The 17152-nt window shown below is 41.9% G+C and overlaps 1 protein-coding gene across 2 annotated transcripts; it reads right to left on the bottom strand.

The window, feature by feature from the left end:
* Positions 1 to 509: 509 nt before the first annotated feature.
* Positions 510 to 17147, bottom strand: uckl1a (uridine-cytidine kinase 1-like 1a). Of its 2 annotated transcripts, none has more exons than XM_072367431.1 (15): positions 16961 to 17147; positions 14129 to 14316; positions 13806 to 13912; positions 10743 to 10913; positions 10418 to 10489; positions 10085 to 10274; positions 9929 to 9990; positions 9607 to 9623; positions 9279 to 9377; positions 9109 to 9202; positions 6368 to 6430; positions 6161 to 6283; positions 5883 to 5990; positions 5529 to 5685; positions 510 to 3111 (listed from the first exon to the last, which is right to left on the bottom strand). In XM_072367431.1, exons 1-15 carry the CDS (start codon positions 17002 to 17004, stop codon positions 3029 to 3031), a joined length of 1578 nt encoding a protein of 525 aa, XP_072223532.1. In that variant the 5' UTR covers positions 17005 to 17147; the 3' UTR covers positions 510 to 3028. The 2 variants fall into 2 exon arrangements, with proteins under 2 accessions (XP_072223532.1, XP_072223533.1); XM_072367432.1 differs by having other exon boundaries at positions 6368 to 6415.
* Between the last annotated feature and the right edge of the window lie 5 nt (positions 17148 to 17152).

Here is a 17152-nt window from a genome sequence, read left to right as displayed (position 1 = left end):
AGTACAAGTCTGTTTATGTGAGTAGCCTTCCCATGCCCCCCCCCCGGCCCGTTTGTGTGAATGTGCACGTGCACATGTGCCAGAGTAGTGGGGTCTGCGTCTGAGTAGCTGTGGAGGGAGGGGGGGAGGAAAAAAGAAAAAAATAGGTCACCCCTTAAAACAAAAAGCTTGCAGTCAACATCGCAACCATCTGCTGAATTTTCATTGGCCGGCTTGTCTCCATGGTAACAGGTTAACCTTGAGGCAGTAGTCACATGGGCGAGCAAGTCTTCTGCTGTCTTGAAGAATACAGCGCGTGTCGAGTGACATCCGTGATCACAGTGTCACCCGCTCGGCGAGGAACTATCACAGGGAAAAACAGCCCAAAACAAACGTGCAGGAGCAGCAGATACTGAAGGTGTGAAGCTGACACAACGTTCACAGCTCCTATGATGTGTTAATCTCACTGTGAGCAGCATGAATGGCTGAATAAACACATGAATGAGGCAGTAAGATTCATTGACGGTGCATGACAGCGAAAAGACATAAGATCAGAGACACGCAGAGAGGAGAGATCACACTGAATATAAGGTCATAAACTGGCAGATTACACCATCATGGGGAGTCTTGTTATCCCCAAGCAGGCTGTCACAGCAAGGATCAAGAGGTGTGAGCAAAATAGGGAGGAAAGAACAGGAGGCTTGAGGTTTTTACTGCTCATTTTGTATCCCTGAAAAGACATCAACATCATCATCATCTTCCAGGTTTTTACAGTCAGTTGGCATCAACACACAGAATTCCGCACCAGATCAGTCAGTAAAATCAGAAAAGTGTGAGGATGCATCCGTTTACGGCTGTTAGTGATAGCACATCCCAGCTCTGTTTTAACTTGTGATTCAGGTGCATTCTGCATTGTGAAGAATACATTGCTGAGAGGGAGACACTATAAATCACCCTGAAAGAGTCTTTTTAAGGGGGCTATACTGACCCCTTCAGGCATTAAAGGGCATCACAGGGGGGAGCCGTGCAGCCTGGGTGTGAACCCTGAGAGTCTGAGGAGTATCTGAAATATTCAGACGTGAGTGTGTGACCGTCTGTGACCTCACACGAACCACTCAGTCAAGAAATGAATTCCAGCGATGTCACAGTAGTAGCTGTGAGAAGTGAAAACTGAATGTGGGCTAAACAGTCTTTCCTGAAACCCTGAATTAAGGAATTATCATATTCGTTTGGCAATTTATTTTTCAAATGAATATGTATGACTTGGATTCTAAAAATATATATAGAGAGATATATAAATAACAAGGACTCCCTTGTATCCCAACATAAATTTTGCACTTCCGTTCTACCGCGGATGTAAGTTTACATGTAATTTAACTCATATAAATCATTTAGTTCTCTCAGGCAAGTTGAACAAGCTGTTTAAAAATGTTTTAACTTAAAAACATCACCTGCAAATTTCTTCTGATATCAAAGCACAAACATACCCAGCGAGGACCGTTAAAACCAACTCTTTTAAAACATATTTTGTTAGTTTTCTGCCTCTTTTTTCGAAATGCTTACGAATAAACAAAACATCTCTCGGTCTGACGGTATATGAAAAATATTTGGACGTTTTGATGCAAGTTAGTGATGTTAGTGAGCTCATCTGCTGGTTTTTGTGTCGCTCAGTTGATTGTTTGTCAGCCCAGTGAAAAATGTCCAGATTGCATACTGGAACGACAGCAAATTGTGAAAGAGGCAAAACTTCACATCTGAAGTCCAATTCTTTGACATTTTTCTTTGAAGTGAAAACGGTCAATTATCAATTGACTGGTTAACAGCTAATCAGTTAATATACTAATCTGTAGTTCAGTGACTTTAATGAGTGGCACAAAGTAGGACGAAACTACAGCATCTTTTCTGAAGAAGTTGGACTAAGACTTGGACTTAGACATACAGTATAACGGCAGTCACACTGACGTAATCAGTCGGTTCCATCCATCTTCAGCTGTGTTCAGAGTATTCGATCTGAAACACACGCATTTATTCTTGGATTCACATACTGTACGTGAAAAAAAATTAAGTTCAAGAGGGAGGAACAAGCTGGAAAGACTGACATCAAACTTTGAAGACAGTTAAAAAGCATTGTACAGATTACTGTGCGGTTTTGTGCATCTGTGCACGGCCCTCACGAGTATGCATAATAACATCCTCACAATTTTCATCCTTCATCCTCATGAGGCTGAAGTCTTTGTTTCTCTGCTAAGGTGAGGTGAGATAGAGGTGTGTTGTCTGTCCGTCAGCAAGATTACACAAAAACTACCAAGCTGAATTTCAAGACACTCGTTGGACAGGTGGAGCGTGAGCAAATGAAGAACAAAGGCAATGTTAGTGCAGACCTGGGTCACTTTCTTTAGACTTACAACAGAGCTCAGGTCTTGCCCCAGAACTCTTTCTCCAAGTGTCACCTCTAGTTTATATGTTAAATGTCTCAACAACTATTGGACACACATTAGTGAATGAATGATTGTCAATATGTCTTTGATTTATAACTTATGACAAACATTTCATTTAGCCTCAACTGCACCACATATATATTGCTTATTAGTAGCTTTGACCACCTAACATGCTGAACTAGGACGGTGATGGTTGAGTTTCTATTCAAGTAAACTCCCCAAGTCTTCACACAATAATCCAAATGATTGCAGGCTAAGTCCTGGATTTAAGTACAGCTAGTGCAACTACGCCCTACATCGAATTATTGAATAAATAAAGTTATTGCAGCATTGCACCTTAAAGGTTATGGCACTCTTTTGCATCTATGACCCTTTGACATGAAAACATTAACAATGAACAGATTGCAGTTGCAAAACAGATCAAAGTGTCCCTCGTGCACCAAACTATTGATTTACTGGCTGCAGCAGAGTAAAAAAATGTCACGTACAGTTCACAAAAGTGAATATAACATTTTTTTTTGCTTCTGTGTGCCTGAAGAGGAGGGTGCAGAATAACCAGAGTTTTCACGCAATTTTGTTTTGTCTTTCAAAGAGGCTCACAGCAGTTTGAGTCAGCACGACAGCTGCTCCTGGTTCTCTTCATCACTCGAGCTGTCCGACCCGTCCGTCCCAAAGTACCGGTCCCCAAAGTCCCCTGCAAATACACAACAGTGGGCTCAGAGCAGGGTGGGAATCCAACCTATATCAAATTGGGAAAATTCTCAAGGAAAATGTTTTGATAAAAAAAACACTGAAGCTTAACAGCTGCAAAGGATGGGTGATCTGATCTGGAATTAAGAGCCAGAATAAAAGGAAATTAATTTCCGCTTTTGTAACATAAACACAATGAGAATTCATTTGTTCATCGACGCACGCTGCTGCAGCACAGCTTATTTACTCCGTGCTCTGTGACAGTCACTAACTTCACACGTAGTTTGCTACTGATAGTTTTGTGCCACATGGCAGGATATTTATCAGATTTTGTGTGAATGAGTTGTGCTGCAGCGGTGTGCGTCGATGACGTCATCCCAGTAAGAGTGTGTAGAAAGCCTTCTATAAACCCCCCCGATAGCCGCCAATAACAACAACATTGCAGCTATAAACTAACAGTGAAATAGTACGCGTTCATTCATTCATTCATCTTAAAGTATTGGTGAAATAAAGACAGATAATGTCTTATTTAGAGGCTGCATCATCTATGCCCCCGTTCACTCACACACCGTTATATGGATCTTGAGGAATCTAAATATCTTCCGAAGGACGCCGACTTTCACCAAACTGTTCTCGGTGAGGAGATAAACGTATTTCATACCAGAATTAAGGTCTAGGTTTAAAAATACCAGAGTTCTCCTTTAACATATCAAATCCTGATGTTTTAAAAGTGATGGGACAGCAGAAAACAGCGCTGACATTACTCCTATATTATGTTGTTATCGGTCTTCATTTTTATTTTCTTTTTCAAATATATCTTATGTTCACTTTTAAATTGATGATGGATGTCAATGAGAGGAATGCTTCAACTTGGTTAAAACCTGCTCATATCTACAACTAGTCTGACAAACACATCAGTCTGTAGATTCTGTTCAAATGTTACATGACATTTACCTTCTGAAAGGGTGATATCTGCCATGGATCTGGAGCAATTCAAGAAAAAAGCGAAAGCCTCTACAGTCGCTTTGAGACATCACCAGTGCGTACTGCTTCTACCATCCTGTTTTCACAATTTATGTTCAAGGTTTTTGTGCTTTACCAATGTACAGTCAGTCTGCAGTAACCATCACTCTAAGTGATGGTTGATAGCTAATCCATGCTAAAGCCCTGTTTGTATTGCATGTAGATCTGCACTTATCTCACCCAAACGAAAGTGAAGCATTTTGGGTATCCAACCAATGCAGACGGACTTGATTGAAGTCTCCACTGCATATGCTGCATTTCAAACCTCAGAAGTTGGAACTCATGACACTCAAATTGGCTACGTTTCAGCTGCTAATCGGAAAACATGCATGTTGGATGCTGAGGTCAGGAGGGGTGAGGTTCCTCAGACCTCCCAACTCTGGGGGCCTTCCAGTTCCTTTTTTGCTGACTGGAAACTTTTCCATTTTTAGAGCTCAAATGGAACACACCAAAAGCTTAAGGACCAACAACAGCACAGATACAATCAAGAGCAGCGCACATATCAGATTATTCCACCTATTTCTGAGACAAACGTGGATGTTAGAACTTAGTTGCAGATCTGGTTGAGAACTAGTGGGTCAATCATAGTGTTTCCCCAGCCTAAAGCATACTATGCTTCAGTTTTTTTTAACTATAAATAGGATCACAATTTACAAAAAAAAAACACCAAGGGGACTTCCACAAGAGATTGAGATTCATTAGAAAAATGTTTATCCAAGAAACAAGTCATTTTCTCACAGAATTCTGCAGAATCTGACATGCAGTATTTCTGCAACCAAATGAGTCGCCCTCTGCTGTTCATTAAAGGAATTACAACACATCAGCATTGGCTTTAATCTACAGACCTGAAGTGACAGCGAACTGAAGGTAACTGGTAATGTTAATCCTGCCCACAGTTCACAAGTTTGTGTTTTTTGGGAGGATTTTTTACCAATTTTAGTTGCGATCTGAAGCATTGTGCCGAAGTGTTAAGAAAAATGTTTAAGTAAAATTTGAGGGATAATCTTAAACCTCAACAAATCACCACACTCACATGCACTCTCTACAGAAAATGCTGTTGCTATGTAACTCTGTATAATCGTTTAGGCTGCAGAAAACCGATTGGAGTGTCTGATGTGCATTTATAGTAGTTACAGTAGTGACAGTGAGGAGGCGTCGCTTCAAATCTAAAGTGACACAACCATAAAATCCGAATCTGCTCGGACATGAAATTAAATCTGTCAACCTGAAACAAAGATGCTTATTATCCTTCATCTGCTGCTTTTATTTTCTGCATAAAGCTAAAAATCAACCAGCCAAAACTAAGCTGAAAATGACATGAATTTGTGTTCTATTTTAGTTCTTTTCTTTTATGTCTGTACGTGCAATACTACAACTCTGATGTGTGTGACTGCTTACCGATACCAGGAATTACATGGAACAGCTCGTCCACGTTCTTGTCCACTGCAGTGGTGATGATTTTGACCTTTGGAAAGGCGTAGGCCACAGAGTGTACCCCAAGTTCTGCCATCAGCAGCGACACCAACATGATCCTGTCCTCCTGCACCTCATGATCCTGCTCAGCCACACACATCACAGCAACTGTCAATGGCTTCCTGATAATACCCAGAAGCCCAACTAATGTGATAAAGCAATGGCTTGTTTTTCATTTCAACATCTATGCCATGGCCACGCAGTGAGCAAAGACTGACCAACAGGACAGGGGTCCTACTGCTGCCTTTACTGAGAAACAATGATGTGAACTGCACCCACCAACAGGACTCTCACTGCCATCATGGCAGCAGCACCAGTGGAGACTGTGCTGTCCATTAGGATGACATGATCTTCACTGATGTCTTTGGGCATACGCAGGTAATGCAGCTGGCGAGGCCAGAGAGGAGGAGACCAGTTGCCATGGTTACAGGAACAGGACATGTTGTTACCACGGAGACAAGCATCATATGGAAGAAAAGAAAAACATTCATCTTTAGTTGGATGTCATTTTGAAACACCGTGTTGAACAGTTTAGGTAAATGAGCCATTTTTGCCACCTCTGGTTCGCCTGAGTCGAGGTTGGTCTGGATGAGTATCTTGCCGATGCGGACGTCCTTGCACACGGCTCTCAGGGCGGGCTCCATTGTCTCTCCAGCCCGGAGGATAGACACACCGGTGATCTACGGAGATGAAGATGTGGAATAAGTGTGATGACGGGAACCCTGAAGAAACACTCAGCTCGAGGTTAACGAGACATCACTCACCCCTTTCCCTTTGTAACTGCGGCCCTCGTACTCATGGCCCTGCGGAGTCTGAATGACACACAGCTGTTAGAAGATGCAGAAGAGGAGTTAGTTTTGTTTGGAGACAACAATTTATTGCAGAAACAAGAAACATTATTACACACATTGATGCCGACACAGAAAACTGCCTCGTCACATGAGCTAGTTGTTTGTACAAGTTTCGTGTAATAACTTCGACATGTGAATGCACACACTGTGGCTTTTCTGTAGTATAAACTGCATACATCTAACTATAGATTGGTTATGTGCTGTACTACTGCAACAAAACTCAGTAAAAAAAAAAAAAAAGCAGCTCGTACAGTCGTACCTGATGATTATAAATCAAACATGCACTCCCATTTTAACTCTGTTTGCTTCAAACATGAAAGTCTGCAAGGGGTTGATCAGACATTTTCGATGACTGCAGCCAAAAATATAATTGTTTAAAGCAGCCTGAGGGGTTCAAATGAACTGATTTTCAGGCTATGATACAAAAATAGTTAACTAAAAAATAACTGAGAGTCTGGTGATCATTTTCTGCCGTTTCTTCAGTCTTTCATCAATCCTTACACAAACAGTGGTGCTTGAAAGTTTTTCAACTCTTAAGAAACGTCTATATCTTTCTCGAGTATAGTTAGGAATTTGTGGTCCCATCAGCGATGGAAAGGTGTCCTGGTCCAGAAGGAGGAAAACAAGACCACATTTTAATACTACCAGCATGTTTCACACTTTGGATTCGGCTGTTATGCTGTACAGCTGTATTTTTTGTCCATACAGAAATCTTATCATTAAATCAAAAAAGTTCAGCATTTTCGTTTTTTCCTGCAGCCACAGCATGTCTATATCATCTTTAAAGTGCTGACGTGGAGTAAACCTGCTTTTGGAGAGAAATGACTCTTCGTGCAGCCCTCCCCTGCACACTGTTGATGGACCTACACAATACTGCCAAAAGTATTTGCTCATGTACTTTTACAAGCATATGAACTTCAGTAACATCCCATTCGTAGTCCATAGGGTTTAATATGATGTCAGCCCACCCATTGCAGCTATAACAGCTTGCCCTCTTCTGGGCAAGCTTTCCACAAGCTTTAGGAGTGTGTTTATGGGAATTTTTGACCATTCTTCCAGAAGCACATTTGTGAGGTCAGACACTGATGTTGGACAAAAAGGCCGCTCTAATTCATCCCAAAGGTGTTCTATGGGGTTGAGGTCAGCAGTCTGTGCAGGCCAGTCAGGTTCTTCCACACCAAACTCGCTCATCCATGTCTTTATGGACCTTTATGGTCATGTTGGAACAGGATGGGGCCATCCCCAAACTGTCACCACAAAGTTGGGAGCATGAAATTGTCAAAAAATCTCTTGGTATGCTGAAGCATTCAGAGTTCCTTTCACTGGATCTAAGGGAACAAGCCCAGCTCCTGAAAAACAACTCCACACCATCATTCCCCCTCCACCAAACTTTACACTTGGTACAATGCGGTCAGACAAGTACTGTTCTCCTGGCAACTGCCAAACCCAGATTTGTCCATCAGATTGCCAGATAAAGAAGCGTGATTCATCACTCCAGAGAACGACTCTCCACTGCTCTAGAGTCCAGTGGCAGCGTGCTTTACACCACTGCAGCTGACGCTTTGCATTGCACTTGGTGATGTATGGCTTGGATGCAGCTGCTCAGCCATGTAAACCCATTCCATGAAGCTCTCTACGCACTGTTCTTGAGTTAATCTGAAGGCCACATGAAGTTTGGAGGTCTGTCGCGACTGACTCTGCAGAAAGTTGGTGACCTCTGCACACTATGCGCCTCAGCATCCGCTGACCCCGCCCTGTCATTCTACGTGGCCTCCCACTTTGTGGCTGAGTTGCCGTCGTTCCCAATCACTTCCACTTTGTTTTAATACCACTGACACTTGCCTGTGGAATATTTTGTAACGAAAACAAATTACACGACTGGACCTGCTGCACAGGTGGCATCCAATCACGGTACCACGCTGGAATTCACTGAGCTCCTGAGAGTAACCCACTCTTTCACAAAGGTTTGTAGAAGCAGTCTGCTAGGTGCTTGAATTCATACACCTGTGGCCATGGAAGTGATTCTAACACCTGAATTTAATTATTGGGATGGGTCAGTGAATACTTTTGGCAATATTGTGTGTGAACAGTAGCGTCAGCCAACTTAAGAAGAACCTTTAGTTAAATACAAGTTAAAGCCAGTTCATTTTTTCTGTTTGCTCTTGCATGAGACCTGTATGACATACATCTTGTCACCTGCATTAATATGTGAGGACCCACCGGGTCCTGGGACACTGGGACTTTACAGAGAATTGCAGTTAGCCACAACTCCGCCATGTATTGTAGACCAATTACGTTCTTATTTGTGGATGCCTCAGCACAGCTGACCCAAAAGGTAGTGTGAATAGAAACCATGTACCCAGCCTTACCCTGGGTTTCAACTGTGGCATCTGTGACTATAGCACATGCTGCTCTTAGAGTGATCTTTGTTGTTGAACAGCCTTGATTTTCCCTACATTTGTACACAATCTGTGATCATGTGGAGTAAAAAAAGATGGATTCATAACTTTCTCCAGTCTCTAATATTGTTGTCTTAATATGCTTCTCTTTGTCTAGGACTTGTGTGAGAATCTGGTGATGTGTTCTCGGTGACACAAAAGTAGCCACAAAATATTCAAGTGTGGCTAATTAATCAGTTATCAAGTCCTGCTCACCTGAGATGGTAGAAATGTCAGTGCATGTTCTATGAGGAGACGCATTAATCTCTTTGAGTAGAAGATGAACTCGTCTCGGCTGGTTTCTTTGTTCCTGCAGTGTAGCAAAAGAAATAGTTTCAAAGCTGTTCTGCACTGTGGAAAGGACCTCAAGCCGGGTGTGTTGGTACCTGATGATGGTGTGCAGGCCTCTGACCTGCGGCGTGCTCTCCAGCACACTGAGAGTCTGAGGCAGCGGCTGCGTCTGCTGGGCAGAGGCCAGGAGCGCCCTGAGGAAAAAGAGAGGATGTTCAACTCAAAACGTTTACCCGTCTCATTCTCTGACACTGTAAGAGATGAATAAATCAGTGTGTCTTTGAAGCAGAATCTCAGAGAGCCACATCATGCAGAAAGGCAGCTGAGACAGCGAGTGAAGGTCAGGGCGTACATAGTACGGATAAAAAACACAGTGCAACAGTGACAAGCTGACCAAAGTTAAAGGATCTGAGATCAGCGTACCTGACACTGAGCTCACGCTGCATAAAGAGAAGAGAAAAGCAATGAAATGACAAAGAAAATCTTGATAAAGAGAAGATAAGCGGTTTTAAAGAGTAAGGCTGGTTATAAAGCATATTCTCTATTGTCAGGAAAATATCTTTTAGGTATGTGATACATGCATAATTTAACATCGTAATACATACACAACATTGCAGATTTTTGTCAAACTGAAGGATAGAGTGTTTTTAACAGGGATGGTGTGGGAGGAAGGAAAGTACCATCCAGCTTTTCAACACATGGTGGCGCCAGCTGTCAACGTACACTGAATCTCTTAGTGACTCACCTCCTCCAGCTGGCTGTGAACATGTTGGACTATCAGATCAATGGCCACCATATTCCCACCACCTTGAATGGAGAACGTTTGGAGGCGCGAGTCAAACAAAATGTAAAAACATTCAAGTTTAGATCATTTCCTGCGATGTGGGGCTGCCAGACTCACCTCTGGGTACGACAATATCAGCCAGTCTCATAGTTGGCTCGATGTATCGCTCAAAGGCAGGCTTCACAAACTTGTTGTACTGCTTAATGACGCCTTCGATGTCCCGTCCACGCTCTGTGATGTCCCTGCGGAGCCGGCGGACGAGCCGAATGTCTGAGTCTGTGTCCACAAAGATTTTCATATCCAGGAGCTGCAGGTGGGAAAGAGGAAGCACCTCTGAAAGGTTCAAACACTCTCTTCAGCAAAGCAGACGCACAAACATCCCACGGTAGGGGATTGCTTCATTCAATAATTCTTCAAAAAAAGGAAGGAATGAAAGACACGCTGCCTTACCTGAAGAAGGCCTTTGTCCGCAAAAGACATAATTCCTTCAAAAATGATAACGCTGGCACCGTACACATTTTTCTGCAAAAGCAGGAGGGAAAAGTCTGATGAAGGAAGCTGCTTCACGCCTTTATTTGATTAAAGCTGCGGCATGTCTCTTTGAGAAGCTTGTAAAAAAAAAAAAAAAAGAAGCAAAATAGCATTTTAATTATGTTTAATATATTTTCAGCCTTGAAAAGTTAGCCCTCAAATGCAACCCGTCTCATTACAGCTGCTCTACCAATCAGTTTTCTGTAGAGACGAGGCTACTTGCAAGTGAAGAAACCCAGCGCACCCAGTCTTTCTGCCTCCCATGTGTGGTGAAATCATACACGGGGATCTTCACACTCTTGCCCTGCTTCAGTTTTCGCAGGGTGGCAACCAGCAGCTCAAAGTCGAAAGCCCCCGGATGGTCAAAGTTGTAATCATTCTTTGCTGCCAGGATCTGCTCCTCTGGGGATAAAACCTGAAAAGCACAGCAGGGTGCTGGTGAAGCATGACTGAAGATTTTTAAAGGACGCTCATATATTCTGTCAATTCTGAGCTGCATGATCAGCGTGAAATGAGTGTTGCACAGTTTCGCGAAATTGAACGGCCTTCTTTTCTAAATGGCCTTGCAATGATTTCTCCACCAGACACTGACATATACAGTAACTACCATATAGGAAGCTATTGTAGCCACATAGGGGATGGTATTTGTATCAATACAGCTTTCCTCCATTAAGTAGGATGCACACTTCAATTACACTGCACCCACATTCAGTTTGACACATCTCTGAGCCGTGCTTTCTGTGGCATGGTGTCACATGTTTGAGGATATTCATTTATCTAAAAAATAGGAAGTGAGTATGTAACTCTTTTGCATATACAAGCACATCACTGATTAACATCACTGTAACTATATATATATGTTTCAACTATAAATTAGGTTTTAAAGAGGATTGATGGACGACTTTAGATCAAATACTGAAACTGCATGGAATGCTGGGTCACTGTAATAATAAACATGCTGGAAAATTCACAGCAACATTTCCACAGCCACACATAAAACTGACAAAAAGTGTCGACCTTAAAAAACAAAAGCAGTTTTCCAGCTGAATCGGAAGGATTTAACAGATCACTTTGTAACGTCGTGGGAGAGAGAGCACCTCCACCGTAAGCTCAGCCTTTGTTTCGGCCTTGAACAGACAGCTGCACATCCACTGACTCTGCTCTCATTTGTGTCGTGAACTGCCACCAGCTTTGCTTTTTACTGTCAGGGTGCTCCTGCATCTGATTTTGATGCATACAGCTGCCGATCTGCTTTCTGATGTTTGACGTGCGCAGCGTGTGCTTGTTGCTGGCTGTTGTGAAGTTGTATGCTTTTCATTCTTCTGAAGGTCTCTTACTTAATGTTAATGTGATGCTAATTGTGAGGCTGGACCTCCGCTAGCTGATATGTTTTAAGAGGTATGTGAACATATTGAATTGCAGAAGGTAGGACAAGAGGTGGGAAGAGTGCAGGGTGTAAACTGAACAGTGAGCTTAATATTTGGATGCTCTTTGACGAGTGGTCAAAGTGGATGCAGACTGGATGCTGATTTGTTTTACACTGTTGGTACAGTTTGAAAATATATAATTTCATTTGATGCATGATAAATGTAAAATGAATAAAGCCTCACATTTTAAGATCATTTAGAGCTATTCATGTTATAGTTAATGTGGCAGGGCAGAGTTTCTGAAAGCGTGACTTCTGACAACAAACTTAAACTTAAACCTGCAAAAATGACCTTTCAGTATCAAACACTCTCTGTTAAACTCAATCAAATGAGGAAGGTTAAGGCCATGAAGCCCATGTCACTGTATCATATGTGATGTGAATATTAACTAGTTCATTTTAGGACTGTGAACTTAGTTCAAAATTTCAAATTACCATGAACTACTTCATTTTAACTGGTGTTAAAATTCTTATGAGTTGTGAACTTGCACAAAACCATTAAAGGAGTATTCTGACAGACAAGTTTATTCTCTTTATGATAAATACCAGCAATAACTGCTTAGACTCGAACAGAGAAAGTTCTGACAAGCACACAATACTGCCAGCCAGTTCAGAGTTGGGAGGAGGAAATTCTAAATCTGATCTGGTCTTGTTATCAACTCTGCTTGAACACAAGAAAATACAGTAAATTTCACAGCTTTTTTCACTTAAGAGCTTCTAAGTTGAAAGTCTTTCTATCCTGAGAAATGTTGTGGGATAGATTTTCTACTTATGTGTGATTTACGTGTCGCTAAACTTCCCATTAAGCCGTCAACATTTCATCATGAGTTTTCCTGCACTGGATTAGAACAATAATTTCACTTCTCATAGCTCTCTGAGCTGGATGTCCAAAAGGAAATCTTTGTGTCTTTGTGACTTTGTGATTTGACACTAGAAGGAACTCTCTTGAGTACAAGAGAATTATTTTTAATTTAATGTGAAGTACACACAAAAACATGTCAGTGCTAATTAATGCAAACAATAATAATAATGATAATGATCAAAGTCATGCAATCTTAACTCCACAAATGTCATCACGTTGCATGGACGATTTGGGCTTTAATGAGGGGAAAGTGCCCTCACTGCGGAACTTTTCTCCTTACTAATTAAAAATGAAAAATCCATTTAAAGACAACCCTAAAAATAGGCTATTCTCTGATTTAGAACTGCATCTATTCCACCAGAAACTGCAAAAACTCATTTTTAGATGGTAAATTCTACTCATCCTTGTAATAAGCTCTAAAGAAAAGATTGAACAAGTGGGTGGGTTTTTTAACGCTGAGGTTGAAACTATCAAACTTCTCTCAGATGCTGTAATTTTGTAGAAATTGTAAAATTCTCATTCGCTCACCGTAGAATACAAAGACATCATGTTCTGAACTATAATGGATGCTGATTAAAAAAAGGACACGACGCACAATGGCTTGATTCTTATTACCAAACTATTTTTCCACAGACGTAGATTTCTAAACATTAGAAACGTCTTTTCATCTTCCTGAATGAGTGAGGCAGTTTGAGAAAGCAGTGCAATGAATTGAAAGTACCAGCCTATAACTCTTTTAAATTCATATTGTGCATACATTTAGGTTGCTGCTGGCAAAGAAGTCTAGCCTAGGCTGTAATCTAAAACGTCACCACAGCCTCTAATTAAGTCAAAACGGCGGCGGCAGAGTGATGATTTACCGTGAGGTGGTGTGATGAAAATGCTCTTAAGACTAACAAAAGATTTCCTTGCAAAGATGATCATTTCTTTCTGGAACAAAGCTGCAGATAATGGGTAAAAACCAAATCTTTTTTTTTTAAAAAAGACTCAAAAAAGACTAATATGCATGACACCCTCACCTTGTAGAAAGAATCCATAGACAACAGCACAACCCACGGCACATCCAGGGCCTCAATGATCTTGTTGGCCACAGTGGTCTTCCCTGAGGCGCTGCCCCCACACAGGCCTGCAGATCCACAAAGCATTTCAAAGACCCTTTATTTGTGTTTTCCAGAGTGTATCTAATGTTGTCTGGCGGTGTGCATGTGAGACTGCACTTAAGTGTTTATGGGTATAATAAGGAAGAATGCGACAAAAGAGCAGGTTCTGCAGCTCAAAGCAATGACTTGGCGTGAAGGTAGAGAGAGAGAGAGGAAAACAGTCTCGGGGACTGAAATCATACCGATGACAAAGGCGTCTTTTGACTGAGCTCCATGCTCGTCATACCAGGGAGGGCGTCCAGCAGTGTAGATGGTGCGTGTGCCTGTGCGGAGGAGAGAAGGCTCTGTTTTACTCAGTGAGGTGGCGCTCTTCCTGCGCGGGGCCCCGGCGGGCGGCAGGAGCCGGTCCAACGAGTCCTCCCCGTTCCCACTGCAATACAGCAAACCGCAGGCAGGTTAGAACCTGAACACACAGGATTGCACGAGAGAACTGGGGCAGACAGCATTAGATGTGCTCATCAATCATGTAGGAAAAACACGACCACAGGTTTACATCTATCAAACACTGCTGATTTCAGCATGAACAGACTCCTTCTGCTACAGTGATTTTATCCCATTAACAGCTAAGCTAGCCTGACATTGGATGGAACAGTCATCCTGTTACATTCAGAGCAGACTGATTCTATGGTCTGGAAACAGGCAATACAAGCAAACATCTCTCGCAGTAGCTATTCTAAGAGACTTTAAGAGTGTCCTCTGCGCTGCGGACTTTATTCAAGTTTGGATAAAGTCACAAAAAATGAATTCAATGTGCTTCTGGCTGATCAGTTTTATCATATAAAGAAAAAAATATCCTCATGGGAGAGTTGGGAGTTTTTTGCGACTCATGGTTGTGAACACCCCCCCCCCTTCTGTCCTGGTGATGGGACCAAGGCAATACTTAAAAAAAATAATGATAGCATTAATTTGTTGTGACTTTATCCAAACTTGACAACTGGACTTATTTGGAAGTTTAACTAAATGTAAAATAAATACAACTGTTTTATATTTCTATTTTTGTTTTAGTTTTTTTATTTTCCACTTCCAAACTTTCAGTTACAATGTCAGTGTGAACTTTCAGTTGTAAAAGAATACTTTAATGACGTGCAGTGTGCAGTAGCAGTGAAGGATACTTGTACCTGCACTCTGTGGCACTTTATCCGGTACATCACAGCTTAGATCACAGATTAAGATTAGTCTCACAGATCTGTTTACCATGGAACACACAAAAGTCATCTTATCTTTTGCGTCACACTCTCTGAAGACATTTTTAGGGGATTTCTGTGCTCCCACAGGCTGCAATTAGAAACTTAATGAGTTTCTGCTTCTTTTGTATGCGATTGCACAACCAAAGACTGTATTTATATATAAAATGAGAGAAATCGTCTAATGAGTGTTTTGCATCTCCAACTGCTGCACTGTCAAAAGTCCAGTAACGACAGAGAGCAGGCAACCAAAGTGAAACCGGCTCTCTCAACCCAAATCCCACACTTCCTCTGACCTCTCACCTGGCGCTGTTCAGAGACTATTTATAGCACGCGCTCACGTGTCCGCAGCGAGTCTCATTATGGGGAAAACTGGTGTCGAAAAGAAAAACAACAGCAGTTAGATCTCACCTGCGGTCAGACCTTAGCGACCAACACCCAGAGATTCTGGCTCCGGCACAGTCCAGCAGAGTCATATCTGCTTCAGATGACAACCTGTTACCCTCCAGCTCGCCTCACACTGTGGAAACCTCCCGAAAACAACCGCAAGTGACCCTTTACAGTGATGGCGGTGGGGAGCGTGTGTGAATCAGTTATGTGTCTAACCGGCTCTCACTCATCTGTATCTGTGGGGTACTCAACTATCTTCTGCAAATCTGCTCATTGCTCCGTGCTGCTACCAATGCGTCCTCCTGTCTCTACGTGTGCATTTGACCAATAAGAGGATCACTGCAACACTGACAGCAAAGAGCCGCTTGGCTGGTATTAATAGAGGCACCTGTAAACAAAACAAGGATGGGGCGGATTTCTCCTGCTGATCCGTCCCCTAAGTTCAATGACCTGATCCAAAGAAACACCACAGGGACAGTATATTGTACATTCTAACAGATGACACGCGCCACCTGAGAAAAAAGAAACAGATCTCCGTCACTGTATGACCAAAGTTTCAAATGCTTATTGCAAATGAGGAAAAACTTGCCATGAAAACTTTTTCAAGGATAAAGACCAAAGAAACCTCAGAAGAACAAAGAGGTTCGTCTTCGGGTTGCACTGGTTTGTAATTACACTATTTACTAAATGTTCTAATATAAGTATATGAATACTTACATATTTAATACTGATGCTAGATTTTTACTCAGTTTATATGATCAGCTCATAAAAGTGTTACTTAACAGCATATAAAGTAGATAAGGTACAATGCAAACATGTTTTAATTCTTTAGAAACATTTTTGTTATAGTGTTTATAGTGCAAAACTACTTCTAATGACTTCAACAAGACTACCTACACTACTTCAGCTCTGCACCTACATGCACTTTGATTCCAAAGAGGTTCAAACTAATAGCTTCTTAAGGATTTCTTTTCTTTTCGATGAACTTATACACTAGTCAAATATCAATGCAGCTTCCCAAAACTGTCACAGATGTCAGATCCAAAGAAAGTACACAAGCATTTTTTTTAGGTAGGAATCAGATACTTTCTAGAGGTTTCACATCAGTCTGACGCAGAATTATACGTCACCTACTTACGCTGAAGTCCAGCTTTCACCACATTTTCCGTGTCTAACCCCAAACTTGTCACGCTTCTCAGTTAATAAATGCAAACTAACAGAGGCATCTCATTTTATTGAGCGTTCATGAGGTCTTAGCATCACAATCTTTGCTTTGTTTACATGAGTGGTGCTGGTTGTAGGAGCGGAAGCGTCGGTGTGGTTAACGTTATATCACGGGATGAGGACGTTGCTGCGGTCGAGATAGACTTAAAAAACCATTAATTTTTTTACGGAACTGAGAGTTTAAACACATATTAAAACACTGATCGTGTCATGTACCTGTCCGAGCAGGAGGAGATTATTTTCAATCTCTCAGCATCCATCGGGATCCTACGAGCTCGAAGCCGGTATCGGCTGGTTGAGCCATCGATGGATTTCTTCTTGAACGTGCTGAGGAATTGTGGGTAATGCAGTTTGTTGTCATGCCCATCCACACAGTCAAGCGCAAACGCACTCAGTTTAAATCTTGAA

Source organism: Leuresthes tenuis, unplaced genomic scaffold, assembly GCF_036924035.1.
Source record: "Leuresthes tenuis unplaced genomic scaffold, fLeuTen1.0.hap1 SCAF_16, whole genome shotgun sequence".
NCBI classification, from domain to species: domain Eukaryota; kingdom Metazoa; phylum Chordata; class Actinopteri; order Atheriniformes; family Atherinopsidae; genus Leuresthes; species Leuresthes tenuis.
The sequence above is the reverse complement of the archived record's forward strand: the minus strand, read 5'-3'. Positions and strand labels throughout refer to the sequence as shown.

What these genes read in the sequence shown, in the direction of transcription:
- uckl1a (XM_072367431.1), bottom strand. Translation starts at nt 17,004, where the DNA reads ATGGATGCTGAGAGATTGAAAATAATCTCCTCCTGCTCGGACAG. An exon ending in CGGACAAAGGCCTTCTTCAG is followed by an intron (nt 10,275 to 10,417) that starts GTAAGGCAGCGT and finishes TCCCACCTGCAG; the next exon opens with CTCCTGGATATGAAAATCTT. An exon ending in CCATGTAATTCCTGGTATCG is followed by an intron (nt 3,112 to 5,528) that starts GTAAGCAGTCAC and finishes GTGTATTTGCAG; the next exon opens with GGGACTTTGGGGACCGGTAC.